Source organism: Lagenorhynchus albirostris, chromosome 8 (genome assembly GCF_949774975.1).
Source record: "Lagenorhynchus albirostris chromosome 8, mLagAlb1.1, whole genome shotgun sequence".
Classification (NCBI taxonomy): domain Eukaryota; kingdom Metazoa; phylum Chordata; class Mammalia; order Artiodactyla; family Delphinidae; genus Lagenorhynchus; species Lagenorhynchus albirostris.
Window position 1 is genome coordinate 34,268,552 of NC_083102.1, and position 12,385 is coordinate 34,280,936.

General features: G+C 37.3%; 1 protein-coding gene across 2 annotated transcripts in view; it reads right to left on the minus strand.

Annotated features, from left to right (window-relative positions):
• Positions 1–202: 202 nt before the first annotated feature.
• Positions 203–12,385, minus strand: part of MDFIC (MyoD family inhibitor domain containing) — a 98,903-nt gene continuing 86,720 nt past the window's right edge. For both annotated transcript variants that reach the window (XM_060156012.1, XM_060156011.1), the window contains exon 5: positions 203–706. In XM_060156012.1, coding sequence (XP_060011995.1) covers positions 459–706 — 248 coding nt within the window. In that variant the 3' untranslated portion in view covers positions 203–458. The remainder of the gene's footprint in view (positions 707–12,385) is intronic.

The window sequence follows — 12,385 nt, forward strand, 5'->3', positions numbered from 1 at the left end:
TTTAAATAACCACTGAGAAATAATACATTTGGAGCAAGGGGCTCCTAAGAATGGTTAAAAGAAATAGAAATAAGTAAATAAAGGAGGAGACATTTTGTCTTTTCCTTCCTCCCTCCCTCTCTCCCTTCCTTCCTCCCTCCCTCTCTCCCTTCCTTCCTCCCTCCCTCTCTCCCTTCCTTCCTCCCTCCCTCCCTCCCTTCCTTTCTTTCTGTTTTGTCAAAATGTCCCTCAGTCGTTGTAACCTATTAAGAAGTCTAGAAGTAGTTAAAATTTCACATATTAAACCATGTAGATTTGGTTAGAGGAAAAAAAAGGCTCTCAGAGATTTCCTAAAATAATGAGTTAACAGTGCAAATACTGGATTGTTTGATGAGAATCTTACCACGTGCTTTTCTTTCCCCCTTAAAAGAAAAATTTTAAAACACTCTCCAGTTTTAATGCAAACAGAAGATAAATATTTACGAAGGAAAACAAATTCCACAGCATTCCATACAGATTTCCAAACAGTCTGATGATTCACAACAGGCATCCATGATGCCACAATCCATGTCACAAGGGCAGTTACAGTCATCTCCCATTTCATCTCCGCAGCAACAGCAGCAGGCTTCAGAGGTGCAGATGCCACACGAAGCTTGTCCCAGGACAATATTGCAGAGGGTCAGGAATTCACAGAACAGGCAGGCCAGGATACAGTGGACACAGCAATCTTCATTTTCAGTTGGGAGGAGGCCACATAGTCAGAAAAAGGAGGAACACAAAATATATAAATCATCAATATACTGAATAATAAGAATGGATGAAAATAATTAAGTAATCCAGAACCTAATGACATGCAGTCCTAGTAGTCTTTTGTGGGCTGGAAGCATAAAAAGAAACAAGTTAAATTCTAGATGAGCAATCTTTAGAAGTAGATACTGGATCTGGGGAAAAAAAAAAAAAAAGATTGTACTTGTGTATATGTGTGTGTGCATGTGGGTTGGAGTATTACTCACACACTGTGCACTGGTCCTGCACTTTTCTATGCCTCTCATCCGTCTTCGCTATCTACTGCTCTCTGCTAAATGACTCCATGACATTATAGTCCTTCAGAAAATAGAAATTGCTTTTCCACTTCCTGTGTGGCAAAGTACTTTACATTTCTATTATTTCCCGAGACATCTCTAGTGATGCCTCTCTAAACAATAAATTTCATGAACTGATATAAAAAAGTGAGAAATCAAATGGATTACAATCTAATAAATTTAGTACACCATGTTCTAAACTTTCCTGTAGAATTTTGGGGCAAGTAAGTAAAAGGAACAACTGAAGAAAATTTCTATTTCTGGAGGACTTTAACACATGCAATAAAAATAATTTAAGACCAATGTTATAAGACATTTGTCTATTTTCAGAAATATTTGTGCATTTTTAGCAGGATTATTTCTGGGTTTGTATTTGTGTTCCTTTCCTTCTTTTTCTTTTCTTTTTTAAATTTCATACAATGCAAGCTTTAATGAGGGGATTCTGCTTCCAACAACAACAACGGTACAGAGCAATCCCCACCCGCATCCCACTGTCACATGACTTGTGTATTTCTGTATTTGGCTTTACGACCGAGTGCCTTTGATGGAGTTTCATCAAATTGTGTATTCCATCATAAACTCCCCAACTCCTTGAACATTGCCGTTTCTCTGTAGTCTCTAACTTTGTAGAGAGTCTGTAACTTTGTAAAAGGGGGAAATGTGGGAAATGCATACTCTACATGCCAGATGGCAAAAAGGGGAGAGAGTCAGAAAAAACTCAAAAAGGAAAACTCCAGAGTTGGCTGCAGAAATAAAGTCTAGGAGTTCTCTGGTAGCCTAGTGGTTAGGATTCCCGGCTTTCACTGCCGTGGTCCGGGTTCAATCCCTGGTCAGAGAACTGAGATCCCGTAAGACATGCGGTGTGGAAAAAAAAAAAAAAAAAAGCTAAAAAACACACCAATGTTCCCTCCCAATCTTCTCAGTGCCAAGCCCACCCTCATGTAAAACTGTCTATGGAGCAACTGGAAAAAGATCACAGAACTGTAAGACTGTGAGCTTCTCTCCATCTTCCCCTAATGTGTTTAGTAGTACAGTAGTCCTCCTTTATTACTGGGGGATACATTCCAAGACCCCCGGTGGATGCATGAAATCACGGATAATACTGAGCTCTATATATACTATTTATTTCCCATGTATACACACCAATGATGAAGTTTAACTTATAAATTAGGCAAAGAGATTAACAATAATAAATGCTAGTAAAAGAGAACAATTATAACAATATTCTGTAATAAAATTTATGTGAATGTAGTCTCTCTTGAAATATCTTGTACAAATTTAACGCTTTTTCTATCTTAACTACAAACTTATTAGGTACTGTGGCCATAAGTTTTTACAGTTTGAGGTACGACAGCAAAATTATCACAAATTTCTTTCTCCTTCTTCACAATTTCATGGATAGAAGAGTCATTCTTACCATAGACTTTAGCAACCTCAGCATATAATTTTTTTTCTTTCCTTACTGAGAACTTTCACCTTTTCACTTAAAGAATTACTTTACAGCATCTCTTTGGCATATCTGAGTTGCCAGCATCACTACTCTTGTGCTTTGGAGCCATTATTATGTAAAATAAAAATTACTTGAACACAAGCACTGCAATATTGCGACAGTCGGTCTGATGACCAAGAGGGCTGCTAAGTGATGGTCAGGTGAAACATGCTGGACAAAGGCATAATTCATGTTTCGCGTGGGATGGAGTGGGAAGGCATGAGATTTCATCATGCTACTCAGGGCAACATGCAATTTAAAACTTATGAATTGTTTATTTCTAAAGTATTCCATTTAATACTTTGGTGTTGCAATTGACTGTGGGAAAATGAAACCATGGAAAGCAAAACCACAGATAAGTGGGGATTACTATATCCAATCATATTAGGAGAACAGTAAAATCAACTTCATGGATCCAAGTCCACAGCCTTGGAAAGTTCTTTGTTTCTAGAGAGTCTATAGTTTCCCTCTTTCTACATTCTTTCTATAAATTTTTATCCTAATATCTTATATGTATCTGTTCAGTAGAGTTTTTCCAGGATTATGTTATCGTGATTTGTAAAATATCTGAAATGTTATAAAGAGCTAGCTTTATTATTATTACTCCTATTAAGAAACTAGTGTTTAACTGGAAAGCAACCCAGTTCTATTCAATATGCCTTCAAACAAATATCCATATTAACTAATTCTAAGGGCACGTCTAACCTTAACTTTGTATTCTACTGTGGAATGCTTATATTTCAAGACTAAGAGGAGGAATCCACAAAAACTCACTTGATACTGAAAACATTAAGTATAGTTATTGAGCATTAGATTCTTTGTGTATTAATCATAAAATATACATTGAACTGTATGTAGTGAATCTATCAATCTTAAAGGGGAAAGAATGGCCTTCCCACCCAGCCTTAGAAATAGAGGGTAATGATACCTTTGAAGCCTCCTTTGGTCCCTTCCTAAATCATCTTCCTCTTCCCTTGCTTTTCATTGTACTTTATACAACAGTGAATGTGTAAATATCCCTACATAATCTATCAGAAAGGAAACGATCCCATATAAATTCCCATAAGTAGCATTTTTCCTCAATATTATGTGTTTCAGACTTACCCTTCTTGATTCATGTAGCTAAAGTTCACTTGTTTTCTAGATGTACAGTATTCCATTGATTTAACACACTGTAATTTATTTATTCATCCTACTTAGGAATATTTTGGTCATTTCCAGTGTTTTGCTATTCCAAACATTAATGTTTGAAACAGTTTTGTGCAGGTGTCCTAGAGTACACATGCCAAATAACTAACAGTAGAATTGTTGGGCCACAGGATACGCATACGTTTAATCAAGTTAGGTAATACCACATTTGCTTTCAAAGTGATTGCTCCAAAATGTATTCCCACCAACCAAGTATGAGAATGCTCATTGTTCCACATCTTCACCAATCTATGAAACTGGCATATTTTCATATATGCCAATTCATTGAGTGTGAAATGGAATCTCATGGTGGTTTTATTTTGCATTTACTTGTTTACTAATAAGTTTGAACATCTTATCATGTTTTTGGCCATTCATGTTTCACCTTTGAAACAGGTGTTCATGTATTCCCCTCACTTTTCTATTGAACTGCCTTTTTCTCTTATTCATTTGTAGAAGTTCTTGATATAGTCAAGACATCAGTCTTTTGTCAAGTATGATTGTCCTCTCTCAGTATGTGGCTTTTTGTAGTTAAAAGAGATAAGATACAGATGAGTTATCGTTTAGACCTTGAGAGTTTGAACTGATGAAGAGAAATTCAAATCTTGTTTTTAGCTGAAGATATGGGATAATAAGGCTGAGGAAGTAAAGTGGCAGATAGCCAAGTTTGGCAAATGAGTCAGTGAAAAGGAGAGGAGGCATTAACAAGATTCAGTAGCAGAATGAAATAAAAAGTTTTAGCGTTTGATTCAAAACAAGGGAGTCCAGCCATTCTGATATACAGAAAGGGAGGGGAAAACAATAAGTAATCAGGAGGGAGGGACTGAATGTAACATGTGAAATCAGCTGCCCTCAGGATGACGAGGAATGGGAGTGACATTCCCAACTAAACAACTCATTGGTGCTCATAGAACATATTAATTTGAGAATCAAAGTCCCTTCCAGATCTTAGACAATAATGATGGTTGTTATACAAAAATCAGAAGCCCTAAGCCAAGAATAGAATCTCTCCAAACTCCTACTTTTAGCCAACAAGATCTACAAAGTAATTGAAGTCTGTTAAACTTTGCATTTTTAGTAAACAAGGAACATGAGAAAACAAATTCTTAGCGCAAATAGATCGAACACTCGTTTTCTAGACTGTCTTCAACAACATAGTGTAATTTCTCTTTTTTTGAATTTTATTTTATTTATTTTTTATACAGCAAGTTCTTATTATCTATTTTATACATATTAGTGTATATATGTCAATCCCAATCTCCCAATTCATCCCACTCTCCACCCCACCCCCATCCCCCTACTTTCCCCCCTTGGTGTCGATAGGTTTGTTCTCTACATCTGTGTCTCTGTCTCTGCCTTGCAAACCGGTTCATCTGTACCAGTTTTCTAGATTCCACATGTATGCGTTAATATACGATATTGTTTTTCTCTTTCTCACTTACTTCACTCTGTATGACAGTCTCTAGGTCCATCCACGTCTCTACAAATGACCCAACTTCATTCCTTTTTATGGCTGAGTGATATTCCATTGTATATATGTACCACATCTTCTTTATCCACTCGCCTGTCAGTGGGCATTTAGGTTGCTTCCATGACCTGGCTATTGTAAATAGTGCTGCAATGAACATTGGGGTACATGTGTCTTTTTGCATTATGGTTTTCTCTGGGTATATGCCCAGTAGTGGGATTGCTGGGTCATATAGTGTAATTTGTACAATAGATACAAGCAGTGGTTTTACAGAGAATAAGAAGCCTGGCATTAATGAAGAAAAAAGCATTTATTAATTAAGAATGTGTAATCTTAGGAGAAGAGATATTTTCATCACTCTTTCAATTTTTTTAACTATTTAAGAAACTTGGCAATTCTGTTAAATTCTGGTTTAAGCTCTTTACAAATACTAATTCATTTGATTCAGATAACATCCCTAGGAAGCAGTAATGGTATTATCCCCATTTTACCACAGACAGATTACAGAAAACTTAGGAAATCTTCTCAAAGTCACAGAGTCAGGAAGTAGTAGGCAGGGTCAGAACCCACACAACCTGCCTGTGTAATCCATGGTCTAATCCAGCATGCTATGCTGCCAGTATAGGGATGGGTCACTTCTAACAGTTCATCTTCCTGGAGGGAAAAAGATCAGTTATAAATCCAACTGATTTCTGCTGATTTGTCTTGCTGATCTGTTTTCAGCCTCGATTCACATTTCCTTTCTAAAGATGATTCTGAATTTTAGTTTTAATGAAGACTTGATAGTAAGTATTATCCTTCAACATGTTAAGAGCAAAGCTGATGAGTTGGAGAACTCATAAACTTCCAGTTACGTTGTTGAAACAGACATAAGACGTAGGCAGCCAAGAGAGAGACGATGTGTCAATCAAAAGAAATCTAAATTTAAAACTTAAAAATTAAGGTTCATATTTATATGAACAGAAGCATTGTAGAGATTATATAGGAACTCTACTGGTAAAATATACGGTTATGACAGAGTTCTCAAAAGGATAAGCCCTTTATGTAAATACTAAAACTTACAAAAATAGTCATCCTCTTAAAACATAGGTCCTACATAATTTACTAGACAAGCACTTTGGGCTGCTCTGAAAAATCAAATCTATGAATAGGGCACGTAAAGAAGCCACAAACCAAAATTCATTTTAGATATTAAAGTGATATTAAGCAAGGTGCATTTACAGAAACATCTACCAGAAACACATTCATTTTCTGTAGTTTATAAGTAGAGAAATACTTAAGACATGACAACAAAAAAAGAAACCAAAAAATGAATCCCTAGATCCTATCAAATCAATTTAATAATCTGGTTTGTATTCCTTTCCAAAAGCATTCTTCTTTTCAGTTGTGTTCTAGAAAGAGTAGTTTGATTGTGATTGGGGTAACGAAAAGGTTAAAATAAACTAAGAAGAAACAGCTGTTACAGTTTCTGTCACTGCCACCCCTCCCACCCCCAGGGGGATGGAGAATCATAAAAGGCATTATGTTGTTGGTTTTATTTGAAGCAAAGAGAGGATCGTAAGAATTAACAAACTAAGAAGACCTAAACGGAGGAACAAACTTTAAAAGAGACGAGTCCTCTGCATCCATGTAGTTCACTGTCAGAAATAATTGTTTTTCCTGCTGTTCTTGTGGTTTTTCGTTTTCATGGTTTTATTCGGTCATATTTGCAGTTGTTTGCCAAAAGTGTTTAACCTTTGAGAAGCCAACTAGGTTCTGGGAAGAATGCCTGTTCCAAACTAGGCCCAAAAGAATTGCACAATTCAGTGTATTACTGAGAGGAGAACTCAGCACAAGACTGACAGCTACTGTAAATTTAGGAAAACAGAGAAACACACCAGCAGCCAAGGAACTAAAAAGAAAGCATAAAAGGAAATCTTTAGCACAACATTTGACTCTTAAAAAAACTGTTATGAATTACTTGCAGACACAAACCCAAACAAAATCTCTGAGTCCTCTGAAAGGTCATCAATGTTAAGTCCATGCACCTGGCATGTCTGGCAAGTGTCCAGCTTCCCAACACCCTGAAGGTAACAACTGAAACTTACTTAAACAGCATCTTTGGTGACTGGTGAAACTATCTGTGACTCATCTGAGGGCCTTTGTTCTCTTGAAATGAGATGGAAGACTTCTTTTTATAAGAATACACGAATTTAATAATGAAATCCCAAATTGTTTTACCCAATCATAGGTGGCTCAAAATACTAGGCAAATGTGAGGAGAGCAGTTATAGTGAAAGGAACCCTAAGAACCATCAGAAAACTCTTTGCACAGGAAACTCAGCTGTATTCTAAATAAGTCTGTTTTTTTTAGTTTCCTTCTTTTAAGATGTGGTATGACAGGTGCTTTGAGTCTCTTGAAACAAAGACACTGTACAGCAGAGTACAGGGAAGGGCAAAGAACAGTGAATTCTGAGAATAGCCCACAACCCATTTCTAAGCGAAGGTAGATTTGTATGTGTCTTATCTTGACTGATCTCTAATAACATTTCCTATGACTGAAAATGCTAGAAAATACTTTCTTAATCAGGTCCCCATCATGTAGACTATATACTAAGAAACAGGGGTTCATTATTTTTTTCAACAGGTCAACAGTATGCCAAAGAGCAAATGCAGGTTAAAGCATGAACAGTCAGTTATGTGTAATCAGTAATTTGGGAGATTGTATTGCGATCAAACCTGACTCTAGCTTTATAATCAAAGCCACAGAGAACCCACAGGTGTCCCCATGTCTTTAGCTGCTAAGGCTCACATCCGCCCTGGGAGGGCACAGGGGGACTCACCACGCAGAGCAAGAGGCATTCCTCTTCCCAGATATTGCTTTGCTGCAACTGTTTCTCAATACAAAATCAAAAAGCAGGCTGAAAGTGGGTTTTGGTCATCCTGAATTGCAGCCAGGATGGCTAAGTCAGTATCTGGCCTCTGTGAAAAGCCAGCTGTGAGGGACGAGACACAGACATCTCCAGGGAGTTCTGCTCCTCAAGTGATCACGGGGGCAGGAAATATTTACTAAGACGGCACGATAGCTTAGCTCCAAGGAGCTGCATGTCTCCAAGCCAGAGGACGCACAGCATTCCGGCCTACAGCCCTAGAATGACCTGCTGCTTGCATAAATTGGCCTGAAGTATGCCTCCCACACAGAGCCCTTTGGCACACTGCTGTCCCCTCGAGGCCATGCATCTTAGCCAAAACACAGTCAACATTTTCCTAGTAGGGAAGAAAGTGAGATAGGTCAGGAGGCAAAAGAAAGAGAGGAGCTGCATTTTCCACTGCAGCACAAAGAGGACCCCACACTTACAGAAACTGAACAATGACCTTTACTATTACCTTTCCTCTCAATAAACTCAAAAGAACTATAGAAAAAAACAGTACCATTCTCCCACACCCCACAAAAGGACTCCTCAATCATACCTAACACGTGTCCAAATCCTAGAATCCATCCTCCTCCTGTGGGAAGTGCATTCGTATTTTAAATTACAGTAAGTGGATAGCACAGATTTTTTTTTTGATTCTCTTATTTGTTTGCCCTGCTGCCTCCTCTGTTGCTGATTCATTAAATATTCCAAACTCTCAAGAGAGATTTGATCCAGTAATTGTTGGTCATGACTTAACTATAGCACTGATTCAAGTATTCCTTTCTAAAGAGTCACACTTTATAAAGTCTAGGAAGATAACATATATATCAGGTCACCTTTTGTTTCCCAGGAGCTTAACACAGAAATCTGCCAGGGAGTAAACACTCAGTTAGTAGAGGTGTTTATTTAAAACACTTAAAATGCAAAGTTAGTATGTGGACAGAGAGGCAGGGAAAGAAGAGTGAAAAAATTGCAATGGTGCAAGTATTATGCATATGAGTTTACTGAATCTCTACAGTACTTTAAGATCACACATTTGATAGCTGGTAATCACAGTACTGTCCTCATAGGGTTAAGGTAAGTATTAAAAGAGACAACGTATATAAAGTGCTCAGTAAAGAATTCATGTACATACTTATTAATATTACTGTGATAGCAACAAAGATAATGGCAAAATATTTATTCTAGAGAGGGTACAACTCTCTACCTTTTGATGTTTCATTCGCTCTGATTACCACAACAAAATAGGGCCATTCAATTTTAACCTAAGGAGGTTTATAAAAGGCTGTTCATAATTCAAATACTTAAAAAGAGAGAATCAAGAAGGTAGTTCTAAGAGACAGAATCTGCAGAAGAGTGGAGCAGAAATCTGCCCAGAAAGATTTAGTCAATCTTATGTTTGGCTATGACAGGAGATTTAAAAATAATAATCATTTTCCATATTTAAACTATTATCCATTTATTTTCTCAGGAAGCTAGAAAGCAAAAACAGAGGAAAACCATACTTGAACCTACTCAATGGTAATTTTATTAAGTTGGCCAGTTGAAATATCTCTAATCCAAAAAGTTTAATTAATAGGAAGGTTGAATATAACTTTTGGATAACAAAATCTACTTTAGATCTTAAAAGCATTTTCCTAGAAAGAGTCACTGTATAAACAGTCTGCTAAAGTTGGTCACAATATCATCTATGGTTAGGACAAAAAACAAGTAAATCCTCTAGGTTTAAGGAAAATATATATTTGTATAAAAATGATGTAAGAAATCTCTCCCAAAAGCTTAACTTAATATTTTCCTGTTTTCACTTTTGCAACTGTGTTTATTTAACAATTCACCTTTCAATTTCATTTCTGATTCGTGCTTGTTTAAATATCGTGCGAGGTATATTATGAGAAAAATCAGCCTTTTTTTTTTTGTTAAAGCCATGTAGTACTACAGTTGGGTGATCATGTAAAAGGTGATGATAGTAAAATAATACCTTTGCCATACGGGATGCTATTTATTCATTTTTATTGAGGTATAGTTGACATACAACATTGGTTTCAGGTGTACAATGTAACGATTCCATATATGTATATAATGCAAAATGATCACAATATGTCTCAGTAACATCTGTCACTGCACATAGTTACAACTTTTTTTTTCTTGTGATGAAAACTTTAAAGATCTAATGTCTATCAGAAAAATTTCAAATATGTAATGCAGTATTACTAACTATAGTCAATCCATATGACTTATTTATTTTATAACTGGAAATTTGTAGCTTTTGACCCCCTGCAACCATTTTGCCCACCCCCACCCCTAGCCTCCAGCCACCAGCAACCTGGTCCTTGTATCTATGGCTCCTAGCTGCTGTTGTTTGTAAGAGGCCACATATAAGATCATAATGATATTTGTCTTTGATTTATTTCACTTAGCATAATGCTCTGAAGGTCCATCCATGTTGTCGCAAATGGCAAGGTTTCCTTCTTTTTAATGGCTGAATAATATTCCATGGCATAAATTTCCACATTTTCTTTAACCATTCATTGATTGATGGACACTTAGATTGTTTCCACATCTTGGCTATTGTAAATAACGCTGCAATGAACACTGGGTTGCATATGCCTTTTTGACTTAGTGTTTTTATTTCCTTCAGATAATACCCAGAAGTGGAATTGCTGGATCACATGGTAGTTTTTTTTTTTTTTTTTTTAAATATTACTTATCTTTCTTTTTTTTTAATTTATTTCTGGCTGCCTTGGGTCTTCATTGCTGTGCACGGGCTTTCTCTAGTTGCGATGAGCGGGTGCTACTCTTTGTTGCCGTGCGTGGGCTTCTCAGGGCTTCCCATTGCGGTGGCTTCTCTTGTTGTGGAGCATGGGCTCTAGGTGCATGGGCTTCAGTTGTTGTGGCACGTGGGCTCAGTAGTTGTGGCACACGGGCTTAGATGCTCCACGGCATGTGGGATCTTCCCAGACCAGGGCTCGAACCCGTGTCCCCTGCATTGGCAGGTGGATTCTTAACCACTGCGCCACCAGGGAAGCCCACACATGGTGGTTCTATTTTAATTTTTTAAGAAACCTCCATAGTGTTTTCCATAGTGACTACCAATTTACATTCCCATCAACAGTGCACAAGTTTTCCCTTTTCTCCACGATCTCACCAACACTTCTTATTTCTTTTTTTCTTTTTTTTTGGCTGTGTTGGGTCTTCATTGCTGCACGTGGGCTTTTCTCTAGTTGCAGAGAGCGGGGGCTACTCTTCACTGTGGTGCACGGGCTTCTCATTGTGGTGGCTTCTCTTGCTGCGGAGCACAGGCTCTACGGGCATGGGCTTCAATAGTTGCGGCTTGCAGGCTTAGTTGCTCTGTGGCATGTGGGATCCTCCTGGACCAGGGATCAAACCCATGTCCCCTGCATTGGCAGGTGGACTCCGAACCACTGAGCCACGAGGGAAGTCCCAACACTTCTTATTTCTTGTCTTTTTGACAACAGCCATTCTAACAGGTGCGAGGTGATATCTCGTTGTGGTTTTTTTAATCATATTGTTTGTTTCTTTGCTATTGAGCTATATGAATTCTTTATATATTTTGGATATTAATCCCAATTTGCATATACTTTCTCCCATTTAGTAGGCTGCCTTTTCATTTTGTCGATGGTTTCCTTTGCTTCGAATAAGCTTTTTAGTCTGAAGTAGTCTCACTTGTTTATTTTTGCTTTAAAGGCAATGCCTTTGATTTTTGGATCAAATCTAAAAAATCATCACCAAGACCTATATCAAGGATCTTACTACCTATGTTTTCTGCTAGGAGTTTTATAGTTTCAGGTCTTACATTCAAGTCTTCAATCTATATTAATTTTTGTGTATGGTGCAAGATAGTGGTCCAGTCTCATTCTTTTGAATGTGGCTATCCAGTTTTCCCAGCATCATTTATAAAGTGTCTGTCCTTTCCCCATTGTATATTCTTGGCTCCTTTGCATAAATTAATTGACCAATATCCGTGGGCTTATTTCTGAGCTCTCTATTCTGTTCCATTGGTCAATGTGTCTGTTTGTTATGCCAATACCATACTGCTTTGATTACTATTGTTTTGTAATAGTCAAAATCAGAGCACATAATTTCTGAAGTTTTGTTCCTTTCTCAAGATTGCTTCGACTATTCTGGGTCTTCTGTAGTTCCATACAAATTTTAGGATTGTTTGTTCTATTTCTGTGAAAAATGCCATTGGAATTTTGATAGGGATTGCATTGAATCTGTATATTGCTTTCGAGGGTATAGACGTTTTAATAATATTAATTCTTCCA